Genomic DNA, 20063 nt, shown 5'->3' on the forward strand with positions numbered 1-20063 from the left:
AATTCTCAATTGACTGTCTATTATTTAACAACAGTAAAATATTTCAGCAAGAATGCCCTGATGTAGAGAGCAGCCTGCCTTTTTGGTTACATCATGGTGCCATCTATTAGCAAGTCTACTTAATGTCTTGATCACTAACTGTACCACATGCTAATGCCATCTGTTGTGAAAAAGGTGAACTAATTCAAAGTTGAGCATCTTTATTGGTTGGAATCTTCTAGAACAAACATATGTATGTATGTCTTTATTGTACACCAGACTATCTATGTATGTGGCAGTTTACAAAGCACATTAAACAAGTTAAAAGACGCAGTCCCTGCCTCAAAGAGTTTATAATCTAAATTGACTAGACAAATATACAGAAAATAACTCAGAAATGAACTCCCCCTACACAAAGAGAAAAGATGCACAGCCATTAAGCTCCTGAAGGAGTTGGCCTGTTGCCTACCTAGCTTAAGTGCATTTAAAAATGACTTTTTCTCTTTATAGATGCTACATGTTTGTTTTATTTCTGTTTAATTTCATTTTTTTCTTTCGTAACACTTCAGTCTTGAAGAATGTTCACTTTTAACCTAACATTGCTAAAATGGATAGTAACAATTATTTCAGTTTTTAAAACTTCATTTCATTGTGTTTTGCATTTTTCTGAGTTAAAAATCACTCAGTTAAATTACTTATTTTTTTGTAACTAGGCATATGTATTATCTAAGTCTAAGCCTACTGAAGACCATAACGTCTTACTCTTTTTTTATTACTGTTCTGCTAAGTTAGTGCTTTAAAATATGACCATTTTTGACATTATTTGACAATATTTGACTGGTCAGTTGACCAATTATTTTTGGACTGGTCAAATGCCCAAACCTATTACTATGATAATCTAAACTGACCTCCTTCATAACACACGCCATAGAACTTCACCCAGAAATTTCTGCATCAAGCCAGAACCTTAGTTTGAGCTATAGCATATCTTTTAGAAAGACATTTGTTCACACTTTCAGCCTCTTCTGCCAGCATGATGTAGAGTGGGCTTAATATAAGTGAGAATCAGGCCCATTGTCTCAGGGGTCAGAGATAAAAGCCTAAATGATGTGATTTATGTGCACATATTGTATCTTCTTAAATTAGCTGCTGCTCTGGCATGCACTAGCAGACTGATTTTTTTTTACTTGATTCACAGCACAAATTGTAGCATAGAACAGGATCAAGCTCTCTTTCTTTGTTACTGACAGTATACAGCAGAGGTGGGCAAACTACGGCCCGCGGGCCACATCCGGCTCAAGGGACCTCCTGCCTGGCCCCTGAGCTCCTGGTCTGGGAGGCTAGCCCCGGCCCCTCCCCTGCTGCCCCCTGCTGCCCCCCGCAGTTGCAGAGCCGCGGCCTGACCGGTGCTCTGGGCGGCGCAGCTGGAGTGCTGCCAGCCACCAGTGCTCTATGCTGCGTGGTAAGGGGGGCAGGGAGCAGGGGGGGTTGGATAGAGGGCAGGGGAGTTCAGGGTGGTGGTCAGGGGGTGTGGATAAGGGCAGTGGTGAGCTGGAGCCGGTTCCCAACAGTTCGCTAGAACCAGTTGTTAAATTTAGAAGCCCTTTTAGAACCGGTTGTTCTGCGCGGGACAACCGGTTCTAAAAGGGCTTCTAAATTTAACCGGACAAAAGTGGTGCCTTAGGCGCCGACTCCATGGGTACTCCAGCCATGGAGCACCTGAGGGGAAAATTTGGTGGGTGCAGAGCACCCATCAGCAGCTCCCCTCCTGGCCCTGGTCCCAGTCCCAGCCCCAGCTCACCTCTGCTCCACCTCCGCCTCCTCCCCTGAACGCGCCGCCCCGCTCTGCTTCTCTGCCCCCTACCCCAGGCTTCCCGTGAATCAGCTGTTCGCGCGGGAAGCCGGGGCAGGCTGAGAAGCAGGCTGTGGCTTCCCGCTCAGGCCCAGGGAGGTGGAGGTGAGCTGGGGTGGGGGGCACAAGGAGGGCCACCCGCACCGCAGCAGGTAACCCAATTGGGGGGGGGGGCACGCAGGGGAATTGCTCCCCGCCCCAGTTCACCTCCGCCACCCTCGGCCTGAGCGGGAAGCTGCCGCCTGCTTCTCAGCCCTTCCCGGCTTCCCACTGAACAGCTGATTCGCGGGAAGCCGAGAGGTGAAGAAGCAGGGCTGGGCGGTGCATTCAAGGGAGGAGGAGGAGCGGAGGTAAGGTGAGCTGGGGCCGGGCGCAGGGTGGGGAGCTGCCAGTGGGTGCTCTGCACCCACGAAATTTTCCCCATGGGTGCTCCAGCCCCGGAGCACCCAGGGAGTTGGCGCCTAGGGCACCACTTTTGATGTGATCATTGGGGGAGCGGCCGCTCCCCGTGCTCCTTCCCATCTATGCTCCCCTGCCCCTAGGAGCCAAAGGGACCTTGCCAGATGCTTCCTGGGAGCTGCCCCAGGTAAGCACCTTTGGAACTCCCCACCTCGCCCCCCGGCAGGTTCCTCTGGCTCTTAGGGGTGGGGTAGGCACCCACTACGGTGGCCCACGAGATCGTCTGGCCCAGGGGTCAGGGGAGGGGGTGGATGGGGCAGGGGTCCTGGAGGGGGGGGGCGTCAAGGAACGTGGGGGGGTTGGATGGGGCAGGAGTCCTGGGGGGGCGGGGTTGAGCAACGACCCCCTTGTGGGGTGAGGAGGGAACCCGTTGTTAAGATTTTGGCGGCTCATCACTGGATAAGGTCAGGGCGGTCAGAGGGCAGGGAACAAGGGGGTTGGATGGGGCAGGAGTCCCGGAGGAGCTGTCAGGGGGCAAGAAGCAGAGGGGTCGGATAGGAGATGGGGGCTGGGCCATTCCTGGGTGTTTGGGGAGACAGCCTCCTCTAACCGGCCCTCCATACAATTTTGGAAACCCGATGTGGCCCTCAGGCCAAAACGTTTGCCCGCCCCTGGTGTACAGTGATGGCCACAAAAGCTGGCAACACTAAAAATCCATTTGACAAACAACCTGAAGTTGTAGTAATTCTTGTATTGTTTTGCACACTACCCTATCCCTGATTACCTTTTTGTCAGCTTCTTAATATGATTAAGATCTTTTGGATGTATGAAGCCTGTTTATAGAGCATAAGTTGAAAAAGCATCAGATTAGTACAACATATATCTCTTCTAGTTCAACAAACCATCAGTTAAGCCTTCTGGTCTAAGCTGTGAGGAAGTTCTGCTGAACCAGAAATAGTGCATTTAAATCAAGAGAAAGAGGTGACAGCTTGTTCTAATCTATTAAGAAGTGATATTTTTATCTTGAAGCAAACATTTTACAAGGAAACTTGTTTTCCTCATGAGAAAACGAGGGTGCAGTTTCTTGCTACTCCTTTCGTGGCCTGTATTTCTGCCTCTGCACATGTGATGCTGATTACTGTTAATGAGTTATGCATGTATAATCACAGCAGAATGTATTTGGTTTCTGCAACAGAAATGCTAGAAGCAGGACTTTATAATGATTTTGAAAGTTTTAACAGAATACAGAATATATTATCTTACTAGTTTTAAAAATAGCTACTTCAGTGTACTTTTTAGGAGAATTTTTATTTGTTTAGAAAATAGATACTTTATTAATATAATATTTATTGTTGAATACTGTGTTGCAAAATAGCTACTAAATCAAATGCTTTCAGATTTTCCTTTCAGTATTCTATTTTAGATTGAGTAATTCTTTGTTCTTTGCCAGAATTGATAAAGACTGAATTAGAAAACTAAAATGGAAAACTGAATTTTGGACTATGAAATCATGTATAAGTTAATGCCATTTTTCATAAGCAATATAAGTAAATCATAATAATGGCATTCTTTCTAGGCCGATTACCAGATCTAGTGGACTCTCTCAACAGGATCGTCATTGTGTTGAGCACACCTTGGGGCTTCAATCATGAAAGACCTGGAGAGAAATCTTGGTCCCACTGAAGTCAATGGGACTTTTACCATTGATTTCAGTGGGACCAGTACTTCACTTCTGAGGTGATGAGTGCCTTCTGTGAGATGCTGATTGGCCTTAACTCCCATTGGAGTGGGTGTTGATAGCACTTGACACACTACGTAATTGGGCCTTTTATTCCTCCCCTAAATATCCAAAATGTTCCAATGTTCTTAGTCCTTTCAACGGGTGCTTTGAATCCAACATCTCAGTGTATCAGCCCTGCTGTAGCACACAGGTTTTATTCATTTTAGTGTGCAGGAGAATCTGCAACAGGTTACATATTCAGGTTCTGAACTACAGCCTACTGAAGTCAGAATCTTTCCAGTGACTTCAATAGACTTTAGATCAGGCCCACAGGGAGGAGGTTAGGGTTACTAACTCTGATTTGCCAAATATGTGGTTTTTGAAAATCTGTGCTATGTCTGTCATAGAAATAAAAAACACTTTTTCTTCCACCCTATCAGTGAAATCTTGACCAGTGGAAACATTCTGGATGGTGGAAATAGTCTATTTCTGATGCAGAGTTTTTTATTGATATTATAGAAAAGATTGTCCTTATTTGCAGAAATATGTCAAGAAGAGACAAATGCCATTTCTTCACTGGAAGCTAAGACTTGCTTGTTGCAAGTTGGACTTATGCCTCTCATGCCCAGTAAAATCCAACAGGGCTAGGCGTGGATTATGAGTGGTCTGCTTTTGGATGAATTTATTAATGCCTCCCTGTGCCATGCCAGCTATTCACAAAGAAGTAGTCATTAAGCCCACAACATTTAAAATTTTGTCAGCTATCACAGTATTATTAACTTTTTCTTTTTGAGTAAACTTACTGAATGTTGTAGCAAAGTAATTTTACCAGATAGAGTTCTCAGACTTTCTTGACTCTTTTCAATCTGGCATACAGTCTGTGTGGCATGAAGATAGCACTATTTTGTTTATGATGATTTCCTCCTAGTGACAAACAGAGGTCAAATGTCCATGGTGATTGTTTTAGATCTGTCTGCTGTCTTTGACCACTGGGTATTGTTGAGCTCTCTGTTGAACCCTGGTTAGGGTTGATCTGCTCTTTCCTCTCAGATCTTGGAGGCCAGTGTTGGACATCTGTTTATCAAGTGGGCTTTCACACAGCTTCATTCTGTTACCCCTTTTGTTCAATATGTTTGCAAGACAATTTTGGCCATGTTTCAGTCAATATGCAAGTGATGTGTAACTCTAGTCTACAAAACTCAGATGGCATATTTCAGAGTAGCAGCCATGTTAGTCTGTATTCGCAGAAAGAAAAGGAGTACTTGTGGCACCTTAGAGACTAACAAATTTATTTGAGCATACGCTTTCATGAGTGAGCTGTAGCTCACGAAAGCTTATGCTCAAATAAATTTGTTAGTCTCTAAGGTGCCACAAGTTCTCCTTTTCTTTTTTCAGATGGCATAGTCGCACTGCTGTCCCTATGACAGAGAAGGATATGGAGGATCACAAGATGAGTGAGAAAATATCATCCTGTAAGTTTAGTAGTCTGCAGTAATTGCAAGGCAGGTTATTTCTGATTATCTCACTTTTCTAATGAGCGTCTGTTGCTGCAGTAAAATTTTGTTTTACATTGTTTTCCTACTGTTAAGTGGTATTTGTTGCTATCTAATACATACCTGAAATTATGTGACTTATCATAGAAATACTAATAGTTTAAAAATGAACAATGATTAATAAACTTTAAAGTTATTTTGAGAAAGAAGCCCTGAAAATTGTGAATTAATTCTACAAACACTGCTGCTATCTTTTATATTCATAATCCATACATGACCAGGCTATTTTAGGTTCTATAAAGGTAATGCATACAGGCAGCCATAAAATATAATTTGATCACCCTAAATTTTCAGGCTGGTTTGCCTGAGAGGTTGGATTTTTTTAAATCTTTCACTCAGCTTTTACAGTCTGATTCAACACAACATATCTGAGCCCATATAAGGCTATAGATGTTGCCTGTACAGCAGACATTATTGGAGAAGTATATAGTGATGCTTTTAGTTAAGGTTGCCAAACACTTAATTGGTGTTGGTTAGCCAATTATGATCTGCCACTTGTTAAAAGAATGGAGCTGTATGTTGCTATGCGTGAGGGAAGGAGGTACAGAAGAGGTGGAGCAACAGGACCATCTGAAAAGGGCCACCAGTTTGTGAACTACACATTCTTTTTCGAAGTTGGGACTCTGCCGCTTTTACAGATCCAGACTAACACGGCTACCCCTCTGATCTTTGTCGAAGTTGACCACTTAAGGTTCTTTCCTTCCCATTCCCCTTGATTTTACATTATCTCTGTCAAGGTGTCTGCATGGCTCAAGTGCATGAGTAGCATAGACTGGTAAGGACACAAACCCCAAACTCATTGATGAAATCTAAGTATAGAACTCACAATCAAGTGTAAACTCCTCAGGCACTCTACCACTCTAACCACAGAGTCACAGACAGTCGCCATGGGTACTCCGATCTATCTTGCTACCGAGGCAAGCTTGTCTTTGTGACCGATGGTCCCTTGCACCAAAAATCACAACAATATTAAGGTTACCCCCCATCCCCAAAAGACTAGTCGCTTACCCCAGATCAGTTGCAGTTTAGATCTTACACCAAAGACAGCGCTTATAGTTAACTAAAGATTTATTAACTAAGTAAAAGGAAATGAGTTATTTACAAGGTTAAATCAGGTAAACATATACACACAAATGAGTTACAGTCTTAGGGCTAGTCTACACTGGCAACGTTAAAGTGCTGCCATGGCAACGTTAAAGCGCTGCCATGGCAGTGCTTTAACATAGCTTGTGTAGTCTTGGCAGAGTGCTGGGAGAGCTCTAAAAAACCCACGTCCACGAGGGGCATAGCTACCAGCGCTGGTGCACTGTCTATACTGGCGCTGTACAGTGTTCATAGAATCATAGATTCATAGAATATCAGGGTTGGAAGGGACCTCAGGAGGTCATCTAGTCCAACCCCCTGCTCAAAGCAAGACCGATTCCCAATTAAATCATCCCAGCCAGGGCTTTGTCAAGCCTGACCTTAAAAACTTCTAAGGAAGGAGATTCTACCGCCTCCCTAGGTAACGCATTCCAGTGTTTCACCACCCTGCTAGTGAAAAAGTTTTTCCTAAAATCCAACCTAAACCTCCCCCACTGCAACTTGAGACCATTACTCCTCGTTCTGTCATCTGCTACCACTGAGAACAGTCTAGATCCATCCTCTTTGGAACCCCCTTTCAGGTAGTTGAAAGCAGCTATCAAATCCCCCCTCATTCTTCTCTTCTGCAGACTAAACAATCCCAGTTCCCTCAGCCTCTCCTCATAACTCATGTGTTCCAGACCCCTAATCATTTTTGTTGCCCTTCGCTGGACTCTCTCCAATTTCTCCACATCCTTCTTGTAGTGTGGGCCCAAAACTGGACACAGTACTCCAGATGAGGCCTCACCAATGTCGAATATAGGGGAATAATCACGTCCCTCGATCTGCTGGCTATGCCCCTACTTATACATCCCAAAATGCCATTGGTCTTCTTGGCAACAAGGGCACACTGTTGACTCATATCCAGCTTCTCGTCCACTGTCACCCCTAGGTCCTTTTCCGCAGAAATGCTGCCTAGCCATTTGGTCCCTAGTCTGTAGCGGTGCATTGGATTCTTCTGTCCTAAGTACAGGACCCTGCACTTATCCTTGTTGAACCTCATCAGATTTCTTTTGGCCCAATCCTCCAATTTGTCTAGGTCCCTCTGTATCCTATCCCTACCTGCCACTGTATCTACCACTCCTCCTAGTTTAATATCATCCGCACATTTGCTGAGAGTGCAATCCACACCATCCTCCAGATCATTTATGAAGATATTGAACAAAACCGGCCCCAGGATCGACCCTTGGGGCACTCCACTTGATACCGGCTGCCAACTAGACATGGAGCCATTGATCACTACCCGTTGAGCCCGACAATCTAGCCAACTTTCCACCCACGTTATAGTGCATTCATCCAGCCCATACTTCTTTAACTTGCTGTCAAGAATACTGTGGGAGACCGTGTTGAAAGCTTTGCTAAAGTCAAGAAACAATACATCCACTGCTTTCCCTTCATCCACAGAACCAGTAATCTCATCATAGAAGGCGATTAGATTAGTCAGGCATGACCTTCCCTTGGTGAATCCGTGCTGACTGTTCCTGATCACTTTCCTCTCGTGTAAGTGTTTCAGGATTGATTCCTTGAGGACCTGCTCCATGATTTTTCCAGGGACTGAGGTGAGGCTGACTGGCCTGTAGTTCCCAGGATCCTCCTCCTCTCCTTTTTTAAAGATGGGCACTACATTACTTTTTCCAGTCATCCGGGACTTCCCCCGTTCGCCACGAGTTTTCAAAGATAGTGGCCAATGGCTCTGCAATCACAGCCGCCAATTCCTTTAGCACTCTCGGATGCAATGCATCTGGCCCCATGGACTTGTGCATGTCCAGCTTTTCTAAATAGTCCCTAACCACCTCTTTCTCCACAGAGGGCTGGCCACCTACTCCCCATGCTGTGTTGCCCAGCGCAGCAGTCTGGGAGCTGATGTTGTTCGTGAAGACAGAGGCAAAGAAAGCATTGAGTATATTAGCTTTTTCCACATCCTCTGTCACTAGGTTGCCTCCCTCATTCAGTAAGGGGCCCACACTTTCCTTGGCTTTCTTCTTGTTGCCAACATACCTGAAGAAACCCTTCTTGTTACTCTTAACATCTCTTGCTAGCTGCAGCTCCAGGTGTGATTTGGACCTCCTGATTTCATTCCTACATGCCCGAGCAATATTTTTATACTCTTCCCTGGTCATCTGTCCAATCTTCCACTTCTTGTAAGCTTCTTTTTTATGTTTAAGATCCGCTAGGATTTCACCGTTAAGCCAAGCTGGTCTCCTGCCATATTTACTATTCTTTCGACACATCGGGATGGTTTGTCCCTGTAACCTCAATAGGGATTCCTTGAAATACAGCCAGCTCTCCTGGACTCCTTTCCCCCTCATGTTATTCCCCCAGGGGATCCTAGCCGTCAGTTCCCTGAGGGAGTCGAAGTCTGCTTTCCTGAAGTCCAGGGTCCGTATTCTGCTACTTACCTTTCTTCCCTGTGTCAGGATCCTGAACTCGACCAACTCATGGTCACTGCCTCCCAGATTCCTATCCACTTTTGCTTCCCCTACTAATTCCTCCCGGTTTGTGAGCAGCAGGTCAAGAAAAGCTCCCCCGCTAGTTGGCTCCTCCAGCACTTGCACCAGGAAATTGTCCCCTACGCTTTCCAAAAACTTCCTGGATTGTCTATGTGCCGCTGTAGTGCTCTCCCATCAGATATCAGAATGATTAAAGTCGCCCATGAGAACCAGGGCGTGCAATCTAGTAGCTTCTGCGAGTTGCCGGAAGAAAGCCTCATCCATCTCATCCCCCTGGTCTGGTGGTCTATAGCAGACTCCCACCACTACATCACTCTTGTTGCTCACACTTCTAAACTTAATACAGAGACACTCAGGTTTTTCTGCAGTTTCATACCGGAGCTCTGAGCAGTCATACTGCTCCCTTACATACAGTGCTACTCCCCCACCTTTTCTGCCCTGCCTGTCCTTCCTGAACAGTTTATAACCATCCATGACAGTACTCCAGTCATGTGAGTTATCCCACCAAGTCTCTGTTATTCCAATCACGTCATAATTCCTTGACATCACTAGGACCTCCAGTTCACCCTGCTTGTTTCCAAGGCTTTGTGCATTTGTATATAGGCACTTGAGATAACCTGTGTTGAAATTTTCTGCGCTCAGAGGGGTGTTTTTTCACACCCCATGAGCAAGAAAGTTGCAGTGCTATAAAGTGCCCATGTAGACAAGCCCTTGGGTTCAAGCCCTTAGGCAGTAGTGGAATTTGTAGTATGTGCAGACCAGCAAGAGCATCTCTCACCATCACTACAACTGCTAATCTCTGAAGGTGAAAAATCTTTGAGGTGGGGAGTTCTATCCTGTCTCATACCAGGAACACAAGAAAGATAGTATCTTTCTTTAGAGGTAAAAAGCTTACTTCCACAATAGTTTATATCCTATTGCTGCTGAAGTGTTTGTCCCTTGCTTGCAATGATCAGTAGAGATTTGCTTTTAAGGATTATGTTTTCAAAGGCAGGAAAGAATTTCACACGACTTAGAGTGCCGCTTGGTTGTAAACAAAGTATGTTGCAGATGGTGGGAATGCCATTTATAACCAGATCAATGTGCCAGTGTGCTAAACTGACTGAATTCCCTTGATGATGCAAGACGGAGATTTTGCTTATATACGTTTAGTGTCTCATTTTAGAAATGTCATTATTTTACAGATCTGAATATAGTGAACATTTGGCTACTAAATATTGTGTTATCTCCTACTTTCAATCTCTTATTTTTTCTACAATAGTTAAGGTTAAGATTTTGTCACAGATATTTTTAGTAAAAGTTACAGACAGGTCACAGGCAAAAAAAGAAAAATTCACAAGCCGTGACCTGTCTGTGACTTTTACTAAAAATATCCCTGACAAAATGGGGATCTGCGGGTCCTCACACTGCCTGAAGTGGAGCAGCTGTGCAGGGGCTAGGAGCCACCTTCAGCAGATGGGAGCTCCAAGGTACCTCTGCTGCCTGCAGCTCTGGGGGTCCCACACTGCCCATGGGGGCTGGGAGCTGCAGGGTACCCCTGCCACCTGCAGCTCTGGGGGCTGCAGTGGCCGGGAGCTCACGGGTTCCCCTGCTGCCTGCATTGGTCAGGAGCTCATGGGATTCCCCGCCGCTTGCAGTGGCTGGGAGCCTCAGGGTACCTGGCCGCCTGCTGCGGCTGGGAGCTACAGGAGCCACCAGAGGCGCGGGGAGGGAGCGGGTACCCTGCAGCTTCCTACCTCCGTGGGCGGTAGGGGACTCTTCAGCTCCTGACCACCTCAGGCTGAAGTCATGGAGGTCGCTGGAAGTCACGGATTCCATGAATTCTGTGACCTCCATGACTAAATCGTAGCCTTAAGAATAGTTAATGCACGTATGTAGCACTTTATATTTCTCCATATATGTTGTTGCCCTGTAGCAGAGGCAGAGACAGAATTCAATCCTCCAGGGCAGTATTCAACAATGAGGCTATCCTTTCTTTCCTAAAGGGAAGAGGTGTTGCCTTATATATCAAAGATATATACGCTTAGACTGAGATTGAGATGGAATAGGAGACAGACTTGTTGAAAGTCTCTGGGTAAGGATAAAAGGGGTAAAAACAAGGTGATGTCATGGTAGGGGTCTGCTGCAGACCACCTAACCAGGATGAAGAGGTGGATGAGGCTTTTTTTTTTAAAACCACTAACAAAATCATCCAAAGCACAGGACTTGGTGGTGATGGGGACTTCAACTACCCAAACATCTGTTAGGAAAATAACACAGTAGGGCATAGATTATCCAACAAGTTCTTGGATAAGGCCTCAACTGGAGTATTGTGTCCAGTTCTGGTGCCACATTTCAGGAAAAATGTGGACAAATTGGAAAAAGTACAGAGAAGAGCAACAAAAAAGATTAAAGGTTTAGAAATCATGAATCCAATGAGGGAAAAATGAAAAAAATAGGAGGTTGTGGAATCTTTATCATTTGAGGCTTTTAAGAGCAGGATAGACAAACACCTGTCAGGGATGGTCTAGAAAGATAATAGTCCTGCCTTGAGTGCAGGGGACTGGACTAGAAGACATCTCGAGGTCCCTTCCAGTCTGTAATTCTTTTCCTGCAATCCCCTACCTCCTTTACTACAGACCTTCCAACTTCTGCAATAAATGAGACAGTTGTCTTACAGACAACAGCCTAATTCACAACACAACCATGATTCATTTTAAGAGCAGGTTCATCCTGTACACTGAATGAAGCAGGGGCAGACATCTGCCACTCGAGCTGATGGTGTAACCACTAGTAGTAGTATGTTGTCATGCTCTGTGTAGACCAGCCACTAGAGGGAGATGTGACACACTTTGCCAGCGGGTTTCACATACATTTGCTGACAAAAGAGGAATAGTGAGACTTGAGAATCTTGAGTTCCATCCAAAGCTTTGGAGAGAAATGTGCTTTAGTAGCCACAGTTACCCTCAAGCTTGACCCCTTCTGCTCATTGCCTCCACCAAGTCCCTGTCCCCGTTCTATTTTTCCCTACCCCTGGCTTCTTTCCCAGTCCCAGTCTCCACTCCTCAGGCTTCTCATTCCAGTCCCTGTCTTCTTGCCCAGCCAGTCCCAATTACCTCCTTCCAACTCATCATCTGATCTGTCTCTCCCCTCTCACACTCTTCTCTCAGTCTCACCAGGTTCCTTGTCCCAATCTACTCCTTTCCCTCTCTGCTCTCCAATCCAGCTCTTGTGCCTTCTGCATTTGAGTCAGATAGCTTCCTCCTCTACATTGCCTGGGTGCCAGCTGGGGACTAATTGAGAGCCCAGGACAGACAGGCTCCCTGCTCTCATTTCTGGTGCCTGGCTCTGATACTTCCCAGGAGCACTCAAAGCTGCGAGGCACCAAGCTACCCCCACCTGACCTTAGTGTGAGGAAGCTTGTCTGTGCTTGCTCAGGGTCAGCTCCCCAACTCTCCTGGCCACGGGCAACACAAGCACTACCCTCTTGGCCTATGCAGACCCCTCTCTACAGGTTAGCAATAGTCATACACCTATTCCAACTCCATACTGCTTCCAAGCAACTCCCTGGAGTGTCCAGCCCCTGGTCTACCAGACACTGTCAATATTCACACATGTGTTGCTTCCAAAGGAACAGTACACTCCAGCTTACCAGTTCCACTTACTCAGATCATTGTTCCACTGAACACACAGCACTTAGATATGTTTATAGTGATATCAAGTATAAGTTTATTTTAAAAAGCAAAGATTGAAGTAATCACAAGTAGAAGTATTGGAAACAAATAGCTACATATAAAACAAAATCATAACATGCATTCTGGGAGGGTCAGGGCTCCCGGTGGGGTGGGGTCAGGATTTCTGACCCTTGGGAGCAGTAGGGCTCAGGGCTTTAGATCTTGGGGGAGCGCTGGGGCTCAGGGGTTCAGCCCTGCAGCTCTACTCCTGGTTTCAGCCTCACAGGGGGTGCTGGGCTTCGGTGCCGTGGCTTAGTTCCCAGCTTCTGTCTCGGGAGGGGGATGGGGATGCCAGGGTTCGGGCTCCACAGGGCTACACTCCTGGTTTCAGCTGGAGGGGGGGCGTTGGGGCTCGTGGGATCTTCCCTTATGGATTCTACAGAAAATTTGGGAAACAGAGCACATGAACGCTGTAGGACAAAATCTAACACCTTTTGTTTGCTTTTGCAAAACTTGAGTTTAGATCACCTTTGCCTTGAGGATTGCCTTTACTTGCCCTTCACTGCACCCTGGAGACCATTGTCATACATGACTCTAGACTGCTGACAATGCTATGGCAAGAAGATCCTTATGCACAGCTGTTGACACAGCCTACAGAATTTAGCACTGAAATGAGGCATATCTGATCCCCAACATATGCATGCACTTTTCCTCAGACCTGAGTGACAGCACTCCCAGCCTGCTCCAATTAATCACTTCACCATTCAGTATAGCTACACCTAACAGCTGAAGTGCATGCAGAAAAATGCAACAAATCAAATATGTGCAAATGGCACATTCTCTTAGTCATTGTTCATGTCTATTTATGGCACTCTCTCTCACTGAACTGTTCTCAGTGGCTATTGACAGCTGTAGGGAAACATTTAAAGCTCCATTATGGGTGTGGCCTATACCTTAAAGTATTTCCTGGTTTTCAGAAGTTTGTTTGCTTTACCATATCTGTTCACTTTCTGGTTTTCAGGGGTTTGAATGTAGCTGAACTTGACATTCTGGAAGATCACAAGGCACCCCGGGCAATCTTAATTCTGTGTTAACGAAGTTTTGGCTTTCAGTTACCAAGTCAATTCCCAGACTGGAAACGCTGCCCAGGAGACAATGAGAGAAGCTGCTAATATAGCCCATATCTTATCTTCCATTGGGATTGTATGGTTGAGTTCATGGTTCATGCCGTATCTTTTTGTACATTTTCATGTAAAATGGATAAAGCTTTTACACAAATGCACAAAAGGTATATTTGGGTGGAGCCAGGTGCCAGCAATACCAGTCACTAAGTAGATAAACTGCCATTGAGAAGATAAACAATGGCTAATGTAGCATGTCACTGAGGAATAGGAAGTGAACTCCAGACTCTCTTACTTCTGTGTGTCTCAGACATTAGTCATAAGAATACCCAAATCAAGAGGACTGGCTTATTTAAACGGCAGGAATCTGGTCCCAGAGCTCAGGTTTTGCACTGCTGAACCAGTCGTCTGGCTCATTTCAATTGTTTTCCCCCGGCTGATATCATAAGGAAAGCGTGAAATCCTTTCTACCACTTACTTGCCATAAAATGGATGACATGAAGGAAGCCTTAACAAATTTAGAAACTAAAGTAGCAAGCTTGCTAGAAAATGGTTGGTTACATGAAGGATGATGAAGGATTAAAGAGAAAAGCTGAAAAAATTAAACAGTTGAGATCTGCAAAGAAAGTAGGCTCTTTGCAACATGTGTCTAAAGAATGATTAGGGATTTAGGGAAAAGAGTTAAAAAGGTGGTAAGGTATTTGCAGAAACTGAAAATCCTGATAAACACTAATGAAGAATAAATGGATCTATTGGAATTCATGAGATTCAAGGGGAAGATTTGGTACCAAGTATGGATGAGGAAAAGGCTCTTGTATACACTGAAGGCTCTAGCAGGATCCTTATGTGAAGCCGTTAAGGAGATAGTGTAGGCACCACTAATGTACTATTAGACCTATTTGTCCTTTCTGTATGTTACAAGTGGCCAAAAATAAAAGAGACTTATTTCACAACGGGGAAAAGGTTGTATGTCCTTTCTGCAATTTAGCTCGGTAAGCAAAAGCCAAAGAAAGGAAATGAACCAAATAAAAATGTTTGCAAGGGAGGGAAGCAACCCAGCCATCATTCCCACCAAAACTGTTTGTGAATGTCTGCTTGCACTTGGACTAATTAGAAATAAAGCCCAGCTGGGGTAGGACAGGGCTTGTGGTCCATAAAGAGCTGGGTGAGGCCAGTTGTAGGAGTAGGCTGAATAAAGATACTCTCTCTGGGAAGAAGCCTGAAGGAAGTCTGAGAAGGAGAAAGGCCAGATAAGCTTCTCCAGGGGTGGGCTAGAGGCTTAGCTGGCGTCTCCTTGAACTCCTGAGTAAGGGAAGGAGTGGGCCAGCCCTAAGATCATGGGGTGGGCTAAGGCACAGAAGGATGGTCAAAAGTATGCCTGTGATGGACTGGGTGTCAGCTGAGCCGAGCTAGGCTGAAAGTTTGGTTTTTGTGTACGTAATTTTAAGACTTCGGTAAAATTAGTCTGGATGGAGCACCAGGACAGTCCTATGCCTGCAGTAGGCCAAAAGATAGAGGGGTGAAACTGAGGCACAGCTGCTGAAATGCCACCGCTAGCTAAAAGAGGGGTGTTGTGGTGACAGCTTGCTATGCAAAGGAGTTGTTTAGGGGTATATTTGCCTAGTAGTGGCACAGCCGTGGTGCTGTAGCTGTGCCGCTGTAGCACATATGCTTCCTACGCTGATGGAAATCAGTGGTTCTCAAACGTATTTGATTGGGCACCCCTTCTTGGTGTGTGTGTAGTCATTTATCACCTCCCCCCAGTACACATACCTCCACCCAGCTCTGAAGGCAGAGCAGAGAGCAGGGGCTGCTGGCCACGTGCCCAGCTCTGAAGGCAGCGCCATGCCAGCAGCAGCACAGAAGAAAGGGTGGCAATGTGAAAAGTGATATTGAGGAATATCACTTTTCACAGAAGACTTAGCTCCCCATTGCCACCCTTACTTCTGCGCTGCTGCTGCCACCCCAGGCTGACAGCTGGAGCACCACCACCTCCAGGTGAGGGATTGGGCAGGTGGTGATGGAGAGCCTGAGCCTGGGCTCCTTCCCGGTGAGAGATTGAGGGGCAGGGGGAAGGAGAGCTTGGGTGCTGAGGCTCTGGTTGTTCCCTTTATCCATGCCTCCTGGATGTGCACGGCCCTTCTGCATGAGTCCCAGCCACCTGGGGCTGACAGCCAAAGCTCTTTGGGGGGGGAGAAGGGCACACAGCTTGCGCCTCCCTTAACACATTCCTATGCTTCCCTTGAGAGGTCTGCCTCACAGTTTGAGAACAGCTGATGTAGTTAATCCACCTCTTCGAGAGAGGGCAGCTAAATCAACAGAAAAAATCTTCTGTCAACCTAGCTATGTCTATGCAGGGGGTTTAGGGCGACTTAGCTGTGTAATACAGGGTTTGATATCTTTCACAGGCCTGAGCTACATAGCTAGGTCATTGTCATTTTTAGGTGTAGACCTGGCCTAGATCAATTTTGAAAAGAGCAAAAATAATGAACATCATGAATACTGAAACATCTAATAGAGCTGGCATTCTGTTGTTCTTCACTGTAGTGCATATATGCATGTACAGCAAACTCAGTAAAGAAACTGAAAGTGAGGTAGCTCTCTGGTAATTCACTAAAATTCTGCTAAGTATCTGCATGTCTGTACTTGCACTCTAAGTACTATTAAATACAGAATGGAATATTTTTTGACATTCTGTTAAGAAGATGCGGTAGAGAAAATGATCCTGTTAATGGAAGATCAAATATCTTAGAGGAGATGCCGGAGACTTTTTATATTTGATAGAGATAGGAGAGAAAAGTGAAGATTCACCCCAGAGAATACATCTGTCTACAATACGTTTGTGAAGTTCGCTTGGACTATACCTCATAATATACAGAGCAGAATACATATGCGAATTGTATTGCATTTTTATAATTTAACTCCCAGGAAGAGTTACTAGTAGTGTGTATCAGTGTAGTATTTGATTAAACAGTGAAGGATCATTAGTTTTAACATCACTTTGTTCTTTCAGCTAATAAGAAGGTAAGAGTAAAGAGTTTAACAGTAAAAGGATGTCACCTACTAATACTCCAAGAATACTTATTTGTGCAGTAAGTATTTATGTGATTAGAGTTGGAGCATAATTAATTAGATGCTCACTATACTGAAAATTCAGGCAATAACATGTACCATGGAGTTATGATCAGATTATCTAAAATGTCACATCTGTTGTGTGGTTCTGGAGATACAATAAATCACAAAAGGAAATGCTTAAGTGGTTTGTATAGTCACCAGAATCCCAGGAAGAAATTATAGATCTGAAGTTCAAAATTTGATTGTTTTATATACTATTTCGATTATTTGCACAGCAGTATAAATACACACACAATATAATATATGACCCATTCCAGGATTTGGAAAGTCCACTCAGCCATAGCAAGTGGGAAGATTTCCCTTGCAAATATGTGCCCCTGCAATTTTCGGTTTCTGCTGAATGTCAGCTTTCATCTTAAAAAAAAACAAAAACAAAAAAACCCAATACCACATACACACAAAACAGTGACAATAATGGTTTTGAAGATAACTTTCCAAGTGTAAACCAAAACAGTGTTGTCGTCCTGGGTCTGCAGACATACAGCTCTAGGTCCTCTGTTGCTGCTTATAGGAGATAGAAGGAATGTGTTGTAAGGAAGGGGCCTGTTCTTTTTTTAAACCCACATCATCAGAATTAGAAAAATGTTGAGAAATTATATATTAAAAACCCCTATGAGCTAGAAGAGTTATTTAAATAAGATATATTTTATTTGAAAGCTTCTGGAAGTATAAAAGCCCTTCTCTGAGATCTTGATTCTGCTGCTGTGCAGCTCTCAGAGCATTGCTGAGCAAGTGGAGCCCTGTGCCGAGCACCCTGCATGTCACATGATCTCAAGCCTGCCCATATGCAGGAGACAAGCCCCCATGGAGATGCAGTGAACTCATCACAGAGGAGCACATGGCTCTAGAACAATGCAAGGAGGCGGATTCTGTCTCGGATCACATTTCTGGCTGACTGAGGTAGGCTGTCTACACCTCAGACGTGCCTCTTCTTCAGCAAGGTTGTCTGTGTTTGGGGCCCTGGTGCTCAATGTTTGGGGCCAGGGTGCTTGTGGTGCAGCTGCCAGGTTTCAGCAGGTCCCTGCCTGGTCCAGGTTTCATAGGCTGCTCCTATGCTTGCAACAAGTAGGTTTAAAGGAATTTGTGGAGGTCACCTTTCACATGTACCCCTTCACTCCTGGATCACACATCCATAGGGGAGGAAGTGCCATGCCCTGATTCCAGTCATCATCATGTCCCTTTTACTCTGCATACTCCTGTGGAGCTGCATGCATATGAACTATTTGTGCCAGGTATATGTATCTCTCCATATCAGGCAAGACTAGGGGTCCACACAGCAGGGTCACTGTGCTGGGTTTAGCACAATTAGGGATCCCATCCATGCTGTAGCTCAATACCTTGTGCCACTGGCAGACTCCATTTCATACTTCATTTAGTAGTGGTAATACTAATGTACTTTAAAATGGCATGTGCTTCAATGCTTTGCAGGATTACTACCCAAAATTGTATCTAGTGGTTTTAAAGACCTTTTGATATTACCTTTTCTGAATTCAGAAAGGTATTGTAATTAGTAGCACTAAACTTTTTAATTAAGTTAAATTAAAACAATCAGATAAAATAATGTATTACCTTGTGAAAATCTTTCTATTGTACAAATTTGCTTTCTTCTCTGATGTAATCTTCATTTGACATTGGCTGTTGGTTGCTTTCCAGGCCAGCTGCTGTGTTACCCAGTGGGGGTACTGCTAGTGAATCGAAGAAAGGGAAATTTCCCATTTGGCCAGAATGGAACGAAGCAGATATCAATGCAGAAAAGTGGGATACAGGAAAAGCTGGAAAAGAGAAAGATAAAGCTGGAAAGAGTCCTGTTTTAGTAAGTTGAATATGACACTTTTTTTTCAGCTTAATTTGTCTACATATATTTAATAGAGTATGCTTTGCTTTAACTTCAGAATAATTTGTTTCTGATAAACATGTTAATTTCTCCAGCACATCTTTTAAATTTTTGCCTAAGTTTAAGTGGGTGCCCACTAGATCAAGTCCGGTCTTAAGCTAAATGTATTTTGCCTCTTTTCATTCAAATTTTAAAAAGGAAGACATTGATTTTTCTACGTAGTTTGTGCAACAGTTGTCAAACTAAATAAAGCAGAAATGTTTCAGATCATAATGAAAACTGCCGCTTCTTGTGGGAGTAAACACATTGCTTTTACATTTTCAGACAATCTGTATGGCCCTTTGTAAAAGTATAAACAACACTGGAAAAATACGTATTAATTATGCTTGTATAAAACACAGAAAAATAGGCTTTACTAAGGGGCTCATGATTCCCTGAGTATTGTACAAATCTTATAGTCTTAAATATTAATGGCCATACTTTGAGTTAATAATTACTTGTTGGTCCCATTCCCCTTACCTAATGGGTCAACTAATATATTGTTTCTTTACAGGGATTATAAAGACTGTTGCATAAATTATTAGATTTAAAATATTGCTTTATGGCTGCCCAGCACTGCCCCTTTTGTGGATTATGGGATGGGGAGGACTGAGTTCCCCTTCAATTCTGTTTACTTATGGGGTGATACCAGTTTGGGGACCAAGTCCCACCCTTTCTCTTCAGTGTGGCAATTACAAATTGCCCTACTTCTAAATCAGCCTCTGCAATCCTAGTGCTGTGGCCAGAGAGGGGCAGGGTGTGCAAAGGGGACATAGAGCTAATTTGACTCTAGCTCCATTGATCTTGGCTGAGCTCTGGTGGATACGCCAGCTGTGGAGCCACATTATGTGGCAATAAGAATGTATGTGCCTTGTACTTCCACATACAAGTGGGTCAGTTTTTGGCTCTGATTTACAAGCCAGGGGTTAATAAAACTGAGAAAAAATAGATTTATAATAATAATTAATAATAATCTTGGTTGGGAGCACCAGACACTATTGTAATACAAAAAATACATAAAAATATTTCTCCTTTAAGCATCTTAGTGTATTTCTTAGACTGTCCAGACCTCTAGCATCAAGCTGCATTGCACATTGCTTCTTTCATATACGTGATGTGGAAAGAAGGATGTTAAAAGTTTTTGGTCACTGGTAAAACACGTCCCACGCGATGATAACTTTGTCTCTGAAGTACTTCTGTGACTGC

At 44.3% G+C, this 20063-nt stretch overlaps 1 protein-coding gene across 1 annotated transcript in view; it reads left to right on the forward strand.

Moving 5' to 3' along the window:
* ADGB (androglobin) overlaps nucleotides 1-20063 on the forward strand; it is a 222396-nt gene that overhangs the window by 9431 nt on the left and 192902 nt on the right. The window contains exon 2 of the mRNA XM_084623349.1: nucleotides 18638-18797. Within this exon, the coding sequence (XP_084479475.1) occupies nucleotides 18638-18797 (160 nt within the window). The remainder of the gene's footprint in view (nucleotides 1-18637; nucleotides 18798-20063) is intronic.

Source organism: Lepidochelys olivacea (assembly GCF_965140295.1).
Source record: "Lepidochelys olivacea isolate rLepOli2 genome assembly, chromosome: 3".
Classification (NCBI taxonomy): Eukaryota; Metazoa; Chordata; order Testudines; family Cheloniidae; genus Lepidochelys; species Lepidochelys olivacea.